This window comes from Loxodonta africana, chromosome 11 (assembly GCF_030014295.1).
Source record: "Loxodonta africana isolate mLoxAfr1 chromosome 11, mLoxAfr1.hap2, whole genome shotgun sequence".
NCBI lineage: Eukaryota > Metazoa > Chordata > Mammalia > Proboscidea > Elephantidae > Loxodonta > Loxodonta africana.
Genome location: NC_087352.1, coordinates 20,298,575 through 20,317,707, shown reverse-complemented (window position 1 = coordinate 20,317,707; position 19,133 = coordinate 20,298,575). Strand labels below are relative to the sequence as shown.

Here is a 19,133-nt window from a genome sequence, read left to right as displayed (position 1 = left end):
TTGGAGACCTGTGTTGGGGTTTAAGACTAAAAACAACCTGAGCCCCACCCAGACTCAGAATTCGAAAAGATACACAGAACCACCCCGAACTTCTAAGAGAACAGGAGATTTGTGTTTTAAGGACCTGAGGAAAAAGAAAAAGTGACTGCTTTGCATTCTAAATTTTGAGCAAGCAGTTTGACTTTGGATGCATGGAGGAAGGAAAAGGTAGTGCCCATCACAAAGAACCCCATTCCAGGAGTGGAAGTTAAAGGGAGCAGGTGAGTAGACAGCTTAGTGTGCTCACTTCAGGTGACCACCTGGGCCCACTAATGAGTGGAAGTGGGTTAGTGTATCAGTGAAGAAACAGGCTAAATTTCAACACTTTTCACTGGCACTAGCCCTTGGGAGATAAAGATGACAGGCAGAGAGAAAGAGCTGGCTGGTCAGAAGTGAAGGGAGTTGTGTGGACTCCTGAATTTACAGGTGGAGCCCACTGACCAAGCCCAAGGTGGCTAGGGATGAGAGAGAGAGAGAGAGAAGGGCTACTCATTGTGACCTAGCTTGGATGGCTACAGATGAGCTGACCAGAACCCGACTGAATGCAGAGGAAGATTTTTTTTTTTTATTGTGTTTTAAGTGAAAGTTTACAAATCAAGTCAGTCTCTCATACAAAAATTTATATACACCTTGCTATATACTCCTAGTTGCTCTCCCCCTAATAAGACAGCAGACTCCTTCTCTCCACTCTCTATTTTCCTGTCAATTCAGCCAGCTTCTGAGAGCCTTTACCCTTTCATCTCCCCTCCAGACAGGAGCAGCCCACAGAGTCTCATGTGTCTACTTGATCCGAGAAGTTCATTCTTCACCAGTATCATTTTCTATCCCATAGTCCAGTCTTCAAGGTGATAGCTTTGCAACGTGTCATTTCATTTCTTGACTGCTGCTTCCATGGGAGTTGATTATGGATCCCAGTAAAATGAAATCCTTAAATCTAATTTTTTCTCCGATTGTCATGATGTTGCTTATTGGTCCAGTCGTGAAGATTTTTGTCTTCTTTATGTTGACATATAATCCGTACTGAAGGCTGTGGTCTTTGATCTTCATCAGTAAGTGCTTCAAGTTCTCTAAACTTTCAGCAAACAAGGTTGTGTCATCTGCATAACACAGGTTGTTAATGAGTCTTCCTACAACCCTGAAGCCCCGTTCTTCTTCATATACTCCAGATTCTTGGATTATTTGCTCAGCACACATACAGATTGAATAACCATGATGAAAGGATACAACCCTGATGCTCACCTTTTCTGTCTTTAAACCATGCAGTATCCCCTTGTTCTGTTTGAATGGCTGCCTGTTCATCTATGTACAGGTTCCTCATAAGTACAATTAAATGTCCTGGAATTCTCATTCTTCCCAATGTTATCCATAAATTTGCTATGACCCACACAGTTGGATGCCTTTTGCAGTCAATAAAACACAGGTAAACATCTTCCTGGTACCCTCTGCTTTCAGCCAGGATCCATCTGACATCAGCAATGATAACCCTGGTTCTGCGTCCTCTTCAGAACCTAGCTTGAATATCTGGCAGTTCCTGTCGATATGCTGCATTTGCTTTGAATGATCTTCAGCAAAACTGTACTTGCGTGTGATTGATATTCATGATATTGTTTGATTATTTCATGTTCAATCGGATCACCTTTCTTGGGAATAGGCATAAATGTGAATCAGTTTCAGTCATTTGGCCAGGTAGCTGTCTTCCAAATTTCTTTGCATAGGTGAGTAAGCACTTCCAGCACTGCATCCAATTGTTGAAACATGTCAATTGGTATTCCATCAATTTCTGGAACTCTGTTTTTTGTCAATGCCTTCAGTGTAGCTTGGACTTCTTCATCAGTTCCTGATCATATGATCATATGCTATCTCCTGAAATCTTTTTAGGTATAGTGACTTCTTTCAGGTATAATGACTCTGTATTCCTTCCACCTTCGTTTGATGTTTCCTGCGTCATTTAATATTTTGCCCATAGACTCCTTCAATATTGCAACTCGAGGCTTGAATTTTTTCTTCAGTTCTTTAAGCTTGAGAAATGTCGAGAGTGTTCTTGCCTTTTGGTTTTCTGTCTCCAGGTCTTTGCACATGTCATTATAATATTTTACTTTGTCTTCTCAAGCTGCCCTTTGAAACCTTCTGTTCAGCTCCTTTACTTAATCATTTCTTCCTTTTGCTTTAGCTACTCAACATTCAAGAGCAAGTTTCAAAGGCTCTTCTGACATCCATTTTGGTTTCTTCTTTCTTTCTTGTCTTTTCAATGACTTTTTGCTTTCTTCATGTATGATGTCCTTGACATCATTCCATAACTTGTCTGGTCTTCGGTCATTACTGTTCAGCGCGTCAAATCCATTCTTGAGATGGTCTCTAAATTCAGGTGGGATATTCTTAAGGTTGTACTTTGTCTCTCGTTGACTTGTTCTAGTTTTCTTCAGTTTCAACTTGAACTTGCATATGAGCAATTGATGGTCTGTTCCTTTTTGGCCCCTGGCCTTGTTCTGACTGATGATATTGAGCTTTTCCATCATCTTTTTCCACAGATGTAGTGGATTTGATTCCTGTGTATTCCATCTGGTGAAGTCCATGTGTATAGTCACCGTTTATGTTGTTGAAAGAAGGTATTTGCAATGAAGAAGTTGTTGGTCTTGCAAAATTCTATCTTGTGATCTCTGGCATTGTTTCTATGACCAAGGCCATATTTTCCAACTACCAATCCTTCTTCTTTGCTTCCAACTTTCACATTCCAATCACCAGTAATTACCAAAGCATACTGACTGCACGTTCAATCAATTTCAAACTGCACAAGTTGGTAAAAATCTTCAATTTCTTCACCTTTGGCCTTAGTGGTTGGTGTGTAAATTTGAGTAATAGTTGTATTAACTGGTCTTCCTTGTAGGCTATGGATATTATCCTATCGCTAACAGCGTTGTACTTCAGGATAGATGGTGTAATGTTCATTTTGACGATGAATCCAATGCCATTCCTCTTCAAGTTTTCATTCCCAGCATAGTAGACCACATGAGTGCCCAATTCAAAATGGCCAATACGAGTCCATTTCAGCTCACTAATGCCTAGGATATCAATGTTTATGAATGTTTTAGATTCATACTTTGTACATTCCATGTTCTGATTATAAAAGGATGTTTGCAGCTGTTTCTTCTCATTTTGAGTCAGGTCACATCAGCAAATGAAGGTCCTGAAAGCTTGACTCCATCCCTGTCATTAAGGTCAACCCTACTTTGAGGAGACAGCTCTTCTCCAGTCATATTTTGAGTGCCATCCAAACTGAGAGGCTCATCTTCTGGCACTGTATCAGACAATGTTCTGCTGCTATTCATAAGATTTTCACTGGCTAATTCTTTTCAGAAGTAGACTTCCAGGTCCTTCTTCCTAGTCTGTCTTAGTCTGGAAGCTCAGCTGACACCTGCCTACCATGGATGACCCTGATGGTATTTGATATTGGTGGCACAGTATCACAGCAACACACAAGCTCCCATAGTATGACAAACTGACAGAAGCATGGGGGAACAGATGAATGGATGGACAAATTATGGTACATACGCACAGTGAAATACTACGCAACAATAAAGCACAATGATGAATACGCGAAACACCTCCCAACAGGGATGAATTTGGAGGGCATTATGCTGAGTGAAATAAATCAATCACAAATGGACAAATATTGTATGAGACCACCATTATAAAAATTCAAAGAAAGAAAAATCTTTCATGGTTAAGAGGGAAGGAAGGTGTGTGGAGGGGAAATCATCAGATAGTAGACAGGTGTTAACGTTGGCGAAGGGAAAGAACACACAATAATAGGAGATGTCAGCACAACTTGACCAAAGGAAAGTCATAGAAGCTTCCTAGACACATCCAAACACCTTGAGGGACCGAGTTACTGGAGCTGAGGCCTGAGGGCCATGGTCTCAGGGGACATCGAGGTCAACTGGCATAACATAGTTCATAAAGAAAATGTTCTACATCCTACTTTGGTGAATAGGATCTGGGATCTTAAAAGCTTGCTAGCAGCCATCTAAGATTCATGTATTGTTCCCATCCCATCCAGAAGCAAAGAAGTATGAAGACAAGAAAAGACACAAGGAAAACATTAGTCCAAAGGACTAATGGACCACATGAACAACAGCCTCCACCAGCCTGAACCCAGAAGAACTGGATGGTGCCCAGCTACCAACCCTGACCACTCTGACAGAGATCACAATTGAGGGTCCCAGACAGAGTAGGAAAAAAATGTAGAACAAAAATTTAAATTAAAAAAAAAGACCAGACTTAGTGGTCTGACAGAGACTAGAAGAACCCCTGAGACTATGGCCCCAGACACCCTGTTAATTCAGAACTGAAGCCAGTCCCAAAGTCCACCTTTCAGCCAAAGATTAGAAAGGCCAATAAAACAAACAATAACACATATGAGGAATGGACTTCTTAGTGCATTTAACTATAAGAGACCAAATGGGCAATAGCTGCCCAAAAGCAAAGACAAGAAGGCAGGAAGGGACAGAAAAACTGGATTAATGGACATGGGGGAGAGTGCTGACACATTGTGGTGACTGCAACCAGTGCAGGGCTTGCTTATAAATTTTTGAATGAGAAACTAATTTGCACTTTAAACTTTCACCTAAAGCAAAATATAATAATAAAAAAAAAATAGATGTGTTGCATAGTCCTGGGCCCCAACCAAAGAAGGTCTACTTTAGGAGGTCTGGATGTGACCCAGGAATACGCATTCTTTTGCAAGCTTCTGAGAGAAACCTGAGGCAGAAAGCTCACGGACAACACTTAGAAACAGTCCTATAGTTTTACTGATCTCAAATACAATGATTGGATCCATTTAGTACACTTAACCTTGGCTCTAATTACATCTGTCCAGAAAAGCCTTCCCTGAGAATTCTGACTAAAATAGCTCCTTCATTACAATCTCTACAATTACTAAGCTTTATTCTTCTTCATAGTGATCGTTGCTTCCTAATGTTTTATTTTCCACTTTATTGTCTGTTTCCACTGCTGGACTGTAAGGTCCATAAAGGCTGTTCCTTTCCCTGTTTGGATCCTCAATTTAACCTGATGTGTAAAGCAGTGACTGGTACAATGATGGTGCTTTAAAATATTTCTGAAGGACTGAATTACCCACAAGATTCCAGACAGAGTTCTGAGATAGCAACAGCATGGCAAATTTCCATCTTTGTTACAATGAATAACATTCACTGTGTATGGCATTAAGGAAAGGAATTCTGGATAGAGAAGTCTGTCCAAGGGCCCATTCACAGCAACGTGGAAGGAATGACAAAGATCAGAGAAATCATGTCTCAATTTAGCAGGTCACAGAGAACCTGAGATCTTTGACATGTGGCTAATATCAAGGTTGACAAAGGGGTTCCTCTCCAAGAAAACCCAAAAGGATTACAACTTCTCCCATCTCCCATTCACTGTTCCATTCTTGGAGTCCCTGGGTGGCAGAAATGGTTAATCACTGGAATACTAACTGAAAGATTGGTGGTTTAAGCACACCCGTAGGCGCCTCAAACACAGGCCTGGCCATCTGCTTCAAAGAGGTCACAGCCTTGAAAACTATGGAGGAGTTCTACCCTCTACACATGGGGTTGTCATGAGTGGTAATCAACTTGACAGCAACTAACCATAACAATAACTTCCATTCGTAGAGACTAAAGTTTTTGCTTGGAATTTTATTCTACTTATTCCAGGGATCCTTCTTCTTTTTGTTCTTCCATCTCTGTATTCAGTTACTGAATCTCCCAAATGTCACGTGAAAATGTTTCTGACATTTCTCTTCTGTAAACTGCCTTCCAATGGCTCACTCACTACAATGACAAAACGCTCTTAAATTAGTTCAAGGGATCATTCATCCACTTTCCAAATCAAAAGTTATTTTTTTGTGTGCTGGGAAACATAAAATTGTGCACAGCAGTGCTCTCCAATATAATTTTCTGAGATGATGGAAATGATGGAGCTTTCTCTCAGTATACATGTTCCAGCCATAGAAAGAGCTAGAATGTCTTGTTCATTGTCTGTGATGTCCAGCCTGGTAGGCACTAGTCACACATGGCTACTGAACATGTCAACTATGGAACTGAATTTTTAATTTTAAAATTTATAGTCACAAATTAATATCAAGTTATTTATAATCTACTTGGGTATAAATACGCAGAAAAACTATCGAGGAATTTAAAAAGTGTGAGGATAAATAGTTGTGGTGTAGCATAAAAAAAAGGATTTGTCTAATTACACAAGTGATAAGAATGAGAATCTGGAGGCTGAGGTTGGAGCGCTGGGAGGCGGCAGTGGCGGCGGTGGCCTAGTGAGAGGCAGGGACCCCAGCACTACAGTTCACCCCCTCTCTACCTTCTCCCTGCAGCCATCCTGCTTCCCCCTCCCCTCCCCCCAAGCGGGGGAAATAATGGGAGTCCGGGAGGCAGCCGCAGCATCACCAGCAGCGGGAGCGAACGCAGCGCAGGTACTGCTGAGCTCCTTCCGGGCTCCTGCCCTCCTCCTCAACTAGCTCCTCTCCACGCATCCACCTCCTTTCCCTCCGCTCACTCACTCTTTACCTCAGGATCCCGTCCTCCTCGGCTTCCCGCCGCGTGCCGCAAGCCTTCGCGCTCTCCCACTCCCTCTGCCTGTCCTCTCGGCTCAGCTCCTCCCGCTCATTCACTCGCCCCTCTCCCGTCTTCACTCTCTTCCCCTCTCTCCTTGTTCTTCTTTCACACTCCTCTCTCACACCCCCACCATTCCCCCATCTCCTTTCTGACACTGCCCTGCAGCTGCTCCTCAGCCGTGCCCCCCTCATCCCAATGAGAACCAGCAACATTGCTTTTTTCCCTAAAGAGATTTGTACTTATCTGATTTAAAAGAAAAGAAAAACCTCAGGACACCTGAAACAGGAAAAAAAAAAAAAAAGAATGGGCACACAGCTGATTCCTACAAGGTGTAGGCCAGGCAAACCTCCCCTGTCCAAGACTTCACCATTTCTGACACCAGCTGTTCCACCAACAGCACTCTGCTACTTCTCTGCTGGGTTTCCTAATCCATGGCAATGGCCACACAGAACTCACAGGCCATATTCACAGTTAAGTGGTTTATTAGGGAGGCAACAGGCTACAACTGAGGATCAGGAACAATGTGGAAGTAGCAGGATATAACTAACATACAACTGGTCAGTCAGGGGAATTTACTGATAGGATAACCCTTGCAGCAAAAACGCCCCCTGCTGATGAGGTGCTCAGTGAGAACCTCCAACAGTTCTCTGCCATCAGAGGCTCTCTGCCCTACGGCCTCTCTACTGCCGGGCTGCTCCACCACTGGCTCTCTGCCATTGGCCTTTCTGCTGCTAACAGGCCCAGCTCACAGCCAGTGTATCACCTCACCTGGCTCTCTCAGCTACTGTTCTTCTAGAAGCAGCTCTCCGCTGTTGGGCCTCTCCTCCATCAGGATACCTGCTGTGGGCCTGTCTATGGTTCCACCACTCCACTGCTACGCGGCCCAGCACACAGCCAGTACACCAGCCCACTCAGCCCTCAGGTACTCTCTGCTGTCAGTACACTTCATCAGCCTATTCATCACTGACCTCTCTGCTGCTGTTTCAGATCACAGCCATCGTAGCAGCTCGATCAGATCTTACCTGCACTCTATACTGGGGCTCTCAGCCATCACGTCTCTCTGCCGTCTCTCCTTCTGCCATCAGCCTCTCCACTGCTAACTTGCCATAAAAACAGTGTGGGGGCAGTACATAACCTCCTTTAATTTCACAAGGGGGAAGGAGAATCAAGATCACCAGCCAAAGGCTGATTGCTATGAGACAGAGGTCAGATGTACCACTTCTCTGTGACATCTTTACCAAATCTGACACCAACCATCCCACCTACAGCACTCTCTACTTCTCTGCTGGGTTTGATAATTCATCGCAATGGCCTTGCAGAACTCATGTACCATACTCATGATTATGGGGTTTATTAAGGAAGTAACATGGTACAATTCCAGCTCAGGAACACTCAAGGATACAGTTCTTCCATCAGACAGCCTCCTCCCAGCCGTGCTTGTAGGCACACCTCTACCTGACGCTAGGCCTTTGCCCAAGGGCACCAAGATTTCTCTCTCCATGGGCCAAGAAGCCCACTGAGTGCTCTCTGCTGCCAGGTCTCTCCTGCCACCGCTTCTCAGTGTCTTCAGGTTATAGTTGGCAGTCTCTAGGAGCTTCTCAGCACAGGGATCCCGTGTCCAGAGGACATGCTGGATCCTGGCTGTTCTTCCTTGGTGGTGGTGGGAACTTCTATCCCGACTCGTGGTGGCTCATTTCAAGCCCAATGGGATGGCAAAACTGGCCAATCCCTTTGGTGGTCGGCAATTACCATATCTGCACAGTTCTACCCAATCAGTTGGGTGGGAGTTACAAGACCATGTCCAGAAAGGCCACACAAGTAACCCATCCATCGCACTTGCCCAACTCATAGCCAGTGTAGCAGCATGATCACCTCTCCTAGATGCTCCCTGCTATCTGGCTTCTCTGACATCAGGCCTCTCCCCATTGGCCTTTCTGCCATCGGCTGCTCCTCTGCTAACTGGACAAGCTCAGTTAGTGTAGCACCTTTGGGACCACTTGACTTTCACACGGCTCTGCTTCTCTGTCATCCCAGCTCTTAGCCAGCATCTCTTCTGCCATCCAGAAGGCCTTCCCAAAAACCTGTTTCACTGTATATATATATCCTGATTCTCATCAGTTGCAAGACGGAGCCTCCCTCACAAGACCAGAATTCAATCTATCCCCGATTACCCATGAGATGTCAATCAACTCAGGTCTTGTTAATTACCAGGCTGGACTGGACAAAAAATATCAAACCATCAAGTTGCTTACAGCTTACCCAGAAAATTTCAATTGATCAGGGGAATTCCCTGAGCATAAGTAACAAAGCTCTTTGGGTAGAAAACAAGATGACAACCCCTTCCTCCTCCCACAGTGCTTCTCCAGTAAATGAGGGCAAAGACAACTTCTCAGGGTTTAGGGAAAAAAAAAATCCCAAACTGTTTAAAAAAAAAGACCAAGGCCAAAGAGCACACAGAGGAACTGATTTCACGAAAATAGTAAAAAAAAATATATATGTATGATATATATATAAAAAACATATAATCTCCTTGAGGAGGTAAGACATTGGCATTGAAAGAAATACATTTCCGAGGATGGTTAAATACTCTTAAAAGTAGTCCCTACCCCATGAATCTGTGGGCAGTATCAATGGTTAACATACTCAGGTGCTAACATGAAGGTTGCAGGTTTGAGTACACCCAGAGGTGGCTGAAAAGAAAGACCTGGGGATCTACTTTTGAAAAATCAGCCATGGAAGATCCTAGGGAGCAGGGTTCTACTCTCACACACATGGGGTCACCATAAGTGGGAATCAACTCAAAGGCAACTAAATTTTGACAGAAAATTGACATAATAAATTTTCAGGATTTTCTAACTCCTAAAAAATTGTAACTAACCCCCTTGTACCAATTACTCTATCTCGCCTAATGTAGATGTTGCATCAACCTTTCACTAAAACAGCTGCAGTGTCAAGATTCCTCTTAAATATAATCCAACTAAATGCTGTCTCTAAGAGGGCATCATGGACTGTTGTATTCACCACTGTATCCTCAGCTCCTGGAAACAGGACCAGTGTGTGACAAATACTTGTCACATTAATCAATAAACTCAATCTAACACTACTGTTTTTTTAGGTCTGTCTATATGACAGAAAGGTCTAAAATTGATGGCAGACATTCTGGTTTTCAATTGTTCCTTCACACTGACCTTGGGAAAACTCAACTGATATAGGTGTGCTCCAAATCCCACCAACCCAATATTGCATTTTTGCAACCAACCACCACCCATGGCTTTTTACGTTAATAGCAACATCCAAGACACTGATTATATTCTCTGTTTTAAAAGTCCAGTTTTTATTTCCTCCACTCAGAGTAACTCACACTTCATTCATTTAATGGGCACAAGAGAACAATTAAAGTGCATATGTTTGTGTTTACATCAGTTTATGTCATGATATCAAAGCACATATTTATGTAGGATGAGGGTCTCAGGCTTTCCCAGTCTCTGCATTCATAAGATCTCCCTCAGGATACACTGCATAGCCATACAATGAGGTAGAAATTTTTGCTCAACCCTCTTCGCCAGTGACTGTTTGACTTTATCCTACCTCTTTTGTTGTTGTTGTCAGGTGCCATGGAGTCAGTTCCGACTCATAGTGACCCCAAGTACAACAGAACGAAACACTGCCTGGTCCTGCGCCGTCCTCACAATCGTTATGCTTGAGTCTATTGTTGCAGCCACTGTGTCAGTCCATCTCCTTGAGGATCTTCCTCTTTTTCACTGACCGTCTACTTCACCAAGCATGATGTTCTTGTCCAAGGGCTGGTCCCTCCTGATAACATGTCCAATGTATGTGAGATGTAGTCTCTCCATCCTTCTTCTAAGAAGCCTTCTGGCTGTACTTCTCCCAAGACAGATTTGTTCATTCTTTCGGCGGTCCATGATATATTCAGTGCTCTTTTCCAACATCACAAACCTGTTTTATGCGACATAAAATAAGAGGTAACTGATCACTGAAGGCACTACCACCTTGGCTGCTTTCATAACGTTTCTCTCCTGTACAAATTCTCTGTTATCTCCTGAAGGTTCACATTTAGCAACAGGCTGTCCCACATGGACTATGTTCCTATTTGTTAGGAACCCACTGGTGCTCAATATGTCTGAGCTGCCACAGAAGGCAGCTGCATAGTCACTGTAACAGGGGTTTTCTCCTTGCTGTGGAAGGGTCTTCCACCTTGACTGAATCTACACATTTCTCTCTAATGTGTATTCTTTTGTGCTAAAAAAGAGAAGACATGTAGGTAAAAGTTTTTCCACACTCACTGTAGCCATAGGGTATCTCTCTTATGAGATCTTTGATGTACAATGAGCTTTGGCTTCTTATCGAAGGCCTTCTCACATTCACCACATTTAAAGGGTTTCTCGCCTGTGTGAATTTTCTGATGTATAATGAGACTTGACTTCTGAGAATAAAATTTTCCACATTCACTGCATAAAAAGGGAGTCATTCCTGTGTGACATCTCTGATGTGCTATGAGGCATGTCTTCTGACTGAAGGCTTTACCACATTCACTGCACACATAGGGTTTTTCACCAGTATGAATTCGGTGATGAGTAATGAGATTTCCCTTCTGGGTGAAGCCTCTTCCACATTCACTGCATACATAGGGTTTCTCACCAGAATGAGTCTGTTGATGAACAAGGAGATATTTTTTACGGATAAAGCCTTTTCCACATGTTGTGCATGTATAGGGTTTCTCTCCAGTATGAATTCTTTGATGAACAGTGAGATCTCCTTTATAAATGAAGCCTTTTCCACATTCACTGCATATGTAGGGTTTCTCTCCAGAATGAGTTCGCTGATGAATAGTGAGATCTTTCTTCTGAATAAAGCCTTTTCCACATTCATGGCATATATACGGTTTCTCTCCAGTATGAGTTCGCTGATGAATAGTGAGATCTCTCTTCTGGATGAAGCCTTTTCCACATTCATGACACATATATGGTTTCTCTCCAGTATGAGTTAGCTGATGAATAGTGAGATCTCTCTTCTGGGTGAAACCCTTTCCACATTCACAACATATATAGGGTTTCTCTCCAGTATGAGTTCGTAGATGAATAGTGAGATTTCTTTTCTGGATGAAGCTTTTTCCACATTCACTGCATATATAAAGTTTCTCTCCAGTATGAATTCCTTGATGAATAGTGAGCTTTCCCTTCTGGGTAAAGCCTTTTCCACATGTACTACATATATAGGGTTTCTCTCCCGTATGAGTTCGCTGATGAACAGTGAGATCTCCCTTCTGGATGAAGCCTTTGCCACACTCACTGCATATATAGGGTTTTTCTCCAGTATGAATGCGTTGATGAATAGTGAGATCTGTCTTCCGGATAAAGCCTTTGCCACATTCAAGGCATATATAAGGTCTCTCTGCCATATGAGTTTTCTGATGTATATTGAGCTGTGATTCACGGAAATAGGCTTTGCCACAATCTGTACATTTATACGGTTTTTGTCCTTTATGAGTTGTGTGATGATGTTCAATGAGTTTGAACTTTTTGAAGAAGGTTTCCCCACATAGACTGCACCTATAGGGTTTCTCTCCTGTGTGAATGATCTGATGCTCAGCGAGTAAAGACTTCCTGATGAAGGCTTTGCCGCATTCACTACATACATGTGGTTTCTCTATTTTGTGAGTTTTCTGATGCTTAATGAGTTGGGACTTAACATTGTTGGATTTTTGACTCTCAGGGAATTTCATTTCAGTACAAAATCGCTCCTGAACAGCACGGAGAAAGGTTTTCTCATTTCCATTAGGCTCAGCAGAGTCTTTTATTTCATCACTTCTGGTCTGATTGAGTGCTGGTAAGGTTAAATTTGATTCCACAGCTTTTTCATGTAAGTCAAACATACCATGATTTTCCCTTAAAGGAAAATGATTTTTGTGCCAATGAACGATACTTTCCAATGCATTATGTTCATAGCACTGTTCCATGCAGACCACCCTTCTTTCATTTTGTGAGTGCCCAAGCAGATGATCATCAACATTCCAGATTTCTAGGAAAGAAGAGAACAAGGTATCTTTCCATCATCTTCATTTGTAATGAAATCATTTTAGAAAATGCAATGATGTAAGGTGCATCTTTATGACAACCCTCTGAGTATAAATAAAATACTATGCTTAATGTTCCTTGCACACTGATAAAAATACAATAATATAAACAACCCAAAGAGCAAAAGCAGTTTGTGTAGAAATAAGGTTAGATAATACACAATGAATGAATACAGATTTGGCTGCTTCTTATACAAGGCCTTGCAAAACACACAGAGAACGTAAAATACAAGAAAGTCACTGTGACCTGTAGACCACAGAGATTGGAAGGCCTTCTGATCCCAACTGGAGAAGAACAGATTCACTCACTCCACAAATCCTTACTGAAAGATAACTATTCACCAGGCATAGTTGGGTATGTGAAAAATGTAGAATGTTACATTTGGGATAAAATAATTTTCACAGGTATATAGTAAAGGTCTTGGGGATAAACAAACATTCTATATGTTTATGAAGTCTATATTCTACTTCGGTAAATTAATGAAAAAAGCAAAGAAAGCCATAAGGGAAGTAGCTGCTTATTATGAAAAGTGGTTTTATGAGGGGGCTAGCAAGGGGTGGAGGAAATGAGGATATATTTTGAAGGAAGAGAAGGCTTGCTGATGAACTCATTGGTATCGGGTGGGATAAAGAAAGTGAGGAATAAAGGTAAATGAATAATTTCTTTTCTCACGATCAGCACAAAGTTGGTTCCTATGAGGTGGATATTAAAAATGTCTCAGAAATCCAACTTTTCCAAGTTGCTGTACCACTCCATCATCTCTAACTCCACTCAGTACTCTCCCTCCTGTCTTTGGGTTCCATAATTTGCTGCAGCATCTCACAGAACTCATGAACTGTATGAAGGAAATGGCTCATGCAGTTGTGGAGGTTGGCAAGTCCCAAATCTATAGCTCAGGCATAGGCTTCTCCTGACTCATACAACCATAAGGGTTGATGAACCCAAATCGGAAAGCCAGATGACAGGCTGTGGGCTCGCAAGGTTGCAGAAGCTGGTGAATCAGGTCAGAAGATAGGTTGCTGGCTCATGGGGCTGCACAGGCTGGCAAATCCCAGAATTGGCAGATAAGATGGCGCTGCTCGCTCAAGCTCCATGAACTGGAGGTTAGATGATAACTAGAGTGAGAGAACTTTTTCAGAGACACTCCCCTTACTTGAACAAGGTGGTACAAGGGTGTGACTTGGGAAAGGTAGTGACTTGAGTCATGCCCTGTAGTAACAGTGCGACTCAAGATACTTCCCCCCAATCCTGAGTTTCAGAATTTACAATACATACAATACCACAAAATGGAGGACAATTACATGATATAGCGAATCATGGCCTAACCAAGTTGTGGCACTCAGAGATTCCACACACCTTATTTACAGAGTCTACCAACTCATTGGAAACCCTGGTGGTGTAGTGGTTAAGTGCTATGGCTGCTAGGCAAAGGGTCGGCAGTTCGAATCCGCCAGGCGCTCCTTGGAAACTCTATGGAGCAGTTCTACTCTGGCCTATAGGGTCTCTAGAGTCGGAATCAACTCAACGGCACTGGGTTGGTTGGTTGGTTACCAAATCATTCTGTGGGAGTCACAAAGACTCTCGCTAGAAGGATGTGCTGTGATGGATCACTTTTGTGTGATTTTTCTCGCCACTGTAACTTCCATCCAAGTGAGTGGGTGGGGCTGTCAAATAGGATATTTGTAGCCCACCAAGGGGCGCTAATCAGCAGAGCTAAAAGAGCTTTGTAACACTTGCCCAAGCAGGGCAGAGACCAAGGGGCCAGAGAGGTGTGCCTGTGAGCACGGCTGGGAAAAGGGTGCCCTGATAGAAAAAGTGTATTCTGAGCGTTCCGGAACCTGAATTGTAACCTCTTACCTCCCTAATAAACCCCATAATCATGAGTATTGTCTGTGAGTTCTGTATGACCACCGCAATGAAATATCAAACCCACCAGAGAAGTAGAGAGTACAATGGGAGGGATGGTTGGTGTCAGAACTGGTAAAGATGGAGGAGAAAGGAGGCATGTCTGACCTCTGCCTCACAGAAGTCAGCCTTGGGCTCCTGATCTTGATTTCCTTCATCCTTGTGAAGTTAAAGGAGATCAGACGCCCTGCCATTTTTACAAAGGGCCATATTAAGTAACTCACTACGCAGGAAAAGGGTTGCTGCTAATTATTTCCTCTGAGCCACGAGGTAGTACAATGGTATAAGAATGTCATGGCAGTAGCGTCTGACGTCCTCTAACTTCACAAGGGTGTAAATGCGTAATTTCTTTTACAAGGATCAGCACAAACCTGGTTCCTATGAGGCAGAGGTTGAAGTCCCAGATTTCCAGCTTTTCCAAATTGCTGCATCACTCCATCATTTGTAACATCAAACACTCCTTCTCCTTTCAGTATTCTCCCTCCTGTCTTTGGGTTCCATAATTCACTGCAATGTTTCACAGAAATCAAGAACCATATGAAGGAAATGGTTCACACAGTTGTGGAGAATGGCAAGTCCCAAAGTAGTAGGTAGGAGTGGGCTTCTCCTGGCTGACATGGCTGCATGGGTCAACAAACCCAAATCGGCAGGCCAGATGATAGGCTGCTGGCTCACAAAGCTGTGGAAGCTGGTGAATTAGATGAGACAATAGGCTACAGGTCCATGGGGTTGCGGAAGCTGGTGAATCCCAGAATCAGCAATCGGAAGGCAGGCTGCTGGCTCAAGTCCCAAGAACCAGGGGTCAGACTGTGATGGACTGGACTGAGGACCTACAGCCAGAGAGAGACAGCCCCACCACGGCACCCACATATATACCTTGGATACAGGCCACACCCCAGGGAATGATATAACTTGAGTAAGGGTGAGACTTGAGTCACGCCCTCCTGAAAGGCTGTGACTCAAGGTAAACCCCACACAAATCCTGCCTCGTAAACATAAAGAGGTTAGGATTTATAACACAGAAAATAGAGGATGATTACATCAGAACACAAAATGGAGGACAACCATACAATACTGGGAATTATGGACCAGCCAAGTTGATATGTAACCCCAACCATCATAGGTTCCATGTACCTTCTTTGCATACTCCCACCCATTCATTGTATGTTAGTCACAAAGACCATGACTAAAAAAAAAAAAAAAAAATTTTTTTTTTTTTTTTTATGACTAGAAGGGCAGTATTAAGTAATTCATTGCACAACAGCTGTGGCACCTGGGCAGCCCCACCTAGTTTTGATGACTGGCCTAAATAAAGGGCAAAAACACTGAGAATTTTGGGGGGCTCCTGATTGATGAGAGCCAAGAGAAAGAAGTGTGCTCATCCTTTGGACATGGGGGCTTAGTGTTGAGACCCTCTCGGACCCAGGTAAGAGAAGTGTAATACCTGGAGATACAATGACAATAGAAGAAACACCTATGATGACACAAGAGTCTGCGGAAACAAAACTTGGGTGTGAACAGCATAGCGTAAAGGCCGAACCCTGGCCAGGACATGTAACACTCTGAGGGATAAGGTACCACAAGCAGGCAGCTGCCTGCAGAGGAGGGCGTACCATTAAGGGAGTTCTGCACCAAGAGCTTTCGTGAAGCCAGCCTAGAGTTGCGACCAGCCTAGAGAAGCTAGGACTACGCAAGAACTGAGACCATCCAAGACTTATCCTAGAGCCGGCCAGGAGGAGCTGGGAGCCAGCTGAGATGAGTGGAGCCCACTGAGTAACATTGCAGAACAGTTCCTGGTTGAAAGATTTTGTGGTTGATGAGAGTGAGCATCTGCTCTAGAAGGACTAAGCAGATGCCCTTGAGGTATTGAGGTTCTATGCGGGAAAAACTGGTGGATGTCATCCTATGCATTTCTTTGTTTATATACATTCTTATTATATTAAAAGTTGTTATAACAGATATGGTGTTTCTGTGATTTCTCTGCAACCACTGCAATGGATAACCAAATCCATTAGAAAAAGAGAGTGCTGAGGAAGAATGGCTGCTGTCAGAAATAATGTACAAGTTGGGAAGTCAGGCTGTATTTAACCTTGTGCTCATAGGAACCATCTTTGGTCTGATTCTGATAAGAGTCATAATTTCAGTAGACATGAATTATCATCTGATTTATGATACTTTGAAAATGTAGTATGTTAGAAATGTTTTTTCTAGTTAAAAAGCATCAGGAAGGGCAGAACCTTTAAAGAAGAGAGCCTGCGGGTAGGAAACATTAACAGTAATTACCAGCATAGCTAGAATTTCAGACTTACAGTACTTAGGTTATCATTAAGCTGATTAGTTTTCTTGTTGGGAAGATGATCCTAGTACCTTGTAGATGATGTGAACTCATAGGGAAGTTTCACCAAGATGAATAAAATATATATGCAACATATATACAAAAAGGTCTATGTTAACAATTTTAAGGGTGATGTCAACTTGATAATCTCTCCTAGGAAACAGAAGGTTAACTCATTAGAATGAATAAAATTTTAAAAGGTTAGGAGAAGAAGTGAGAAAATGGAAATCGGAACTTTTAGAGAACCTCAGAGTGGGGGAAACTAGAAGCTAAGGAAACAGAGAGGAACAGAAACAAGAGAAGCACAATGACAGATCAGTTTACTGTGGGGTCACAATAGCCAAGGTGGGGTTGCGTGCCAGGAAGGGAAATCCATATTACTCAATGGGGGAGGAAGGTGCTGTATTCTGAGGACAGTCACAAATTCAAAGTATTCTCTTTGGTGAGAGGCCTGGAATGTGGAATTTCCTAGTAAGTGGGGTGGAAGTATACGAAGAATCCTAGGAAGGAGAAAATTACAGAACAAAATTATCAAACTGTAGGTCATATAAATGGGGATGTGTCTCAGAAGAGACAGAGGAGTATATATTTCTCTAAATTCCTAAAAAGAAAAAGACATCTCATATGGGCAGAGGGATATATGGAGGTACTTTTATGTATCCTCAGTGTCATGGATTGAATTGTGTCCCCCCGCAAAATATGCGTCAACTTGGGTAGCCCATGATTCCCAGTATTGTGTGGTTGTCCTCCATTTTGTGATTGTCATTTTACGTTAAGAGGATTAGGGTGGGATTTTAACACCACCCTTACACAGGTCGTCTCCCTGATGCAAGGTAAAGGGAGTTTCCCTGGGGTGTGACCTGCACCACCTTTTACCTCTCAAGAGATAAAAGGAAAGGGAAGCAAGCAGAAAGTTGGGGACCTCATACCATCAAGAAAGCAGCACCAAGAGCAGAGTGCATCCTTCCGACCCAGGGTCCCTGCACCTGAGAAGCTCCTCAGCCAGGAGAAGATTGAGGACAAGGACCTTCCTCCAGAGCCGACAGAGAAAGAAAGCCTTCCCCTGGAGCTGACACCCTGAATTTGGACTTGTAACCTACTAGAGTATGACAGAATAAATTTCTCTTTGTTAAAGCCATCCACTTGTGGTAGTTCTGTTATGGCAGCACTAGATGACTAAGACACTCAGACACCACTCACAGATGTGACACCTCTCACTTGAAAGTGACTTCCACAGCCTTCCCGCCTTACCGTTTTTCACTTGCTCACCTGAAAAGATTCCACTATGGCTTTCATCTAATATAGTCCATAGTTGTTCTTGTTCCAACCTGGAGAGTGCATCGCGTTTGCTAATTCGATACCCTGTTCATGGGAAATCACAGAATCTTAGACTCACCAAATTGGCCTTGGGTTTGTGAAGACTACAGAATGTTGTATTTGTGAAGAAACAATTTTCAAACTTACAAAGTACAGGTTTTTCTGTCAAGAGTAGAAAGACTAAAAAAAAAAAAAAAAAAAAAGAGTAGAAAGACTACACCCATTTATCTAGGGCCAGAGAATAGACTCGGAATCTATCACTTCTGAGCACCACTGAGACTCCAAAGGTTTCAGCGGCTGAGAAAGGAAAGGCCAATGACAGGAGAGTTGTCCTCACCAATGGACATCAGGTTGTTACAGTTCTCCAACATCACAGCCCAGTACAGATTCTTCTGAGCAGGGTCCATGAGCTGCCACTCCTCCCAGGTGAACTTCACAACCACATCGCTGAATGTCAGTGACTCCTGTATTAAGAGGGTCCTGTTTAATGAAGTATTTTCCATTTGGTCATATGAATGAAATGTGAGGGAAGTTGTTCTGTTCATTCCTCTATATGAGCTGCATCTATTTACCTAGTTTTTTTATTTAATGTTTTCTAGAAAAAGCAAAATCATAATAAACTATTCCGAATTTGTGCATTCCATAGTCCATCCACTCATGAAACGAAAATTTTCTATAATGTATAGCAGTGGAACTGTCTTTGTTAAGGTAGAAACATCTCACATTGACATACACACACAGAGACACATATATACACCATCAACTCCTATTTGTAAATACCAACAGACAAGTTAAAGCACATTATGAAATGGGACTAGCAAG

At 42.8% G+C, this 19,133-nt stretch overlaps 1 protein-coding gene across 1 annotated transcript in view; it reads right to left on the bottom strand.

Annotated features, from left to right (window-relative positions):
- Window positions 1-10,445: 10,445 nt before the first annotated feature.
- LOC100671444 (zinc finger protein 432-like) overlaps window positions 10,446-19,133 on the bottom strand; it is a 30,588-nt gene continuing 21,900 nt past the window's right edge. The window contains exons 4-6 of the mRNA XM_064294143.1: window positions 18,649-18,775; window positions 18,264-18,356; window positions 10,446-12,698 (exon numbers count right to left, since the gene is read on the bottom strand). Coding sequence (XP_064150213.1) covers window positions 10,960-12,698; window positions 18,264-18,356; window positions 18,649-18,775 — 1,959 coding nt within the window. The 3' untranslated portion in view covers window positions 10,446-10,959. The remainder of the gene's footprint in view (window positions 12,699-18,263; window positions 18,357-18,648; window positions 18,776-19,133) is intronic.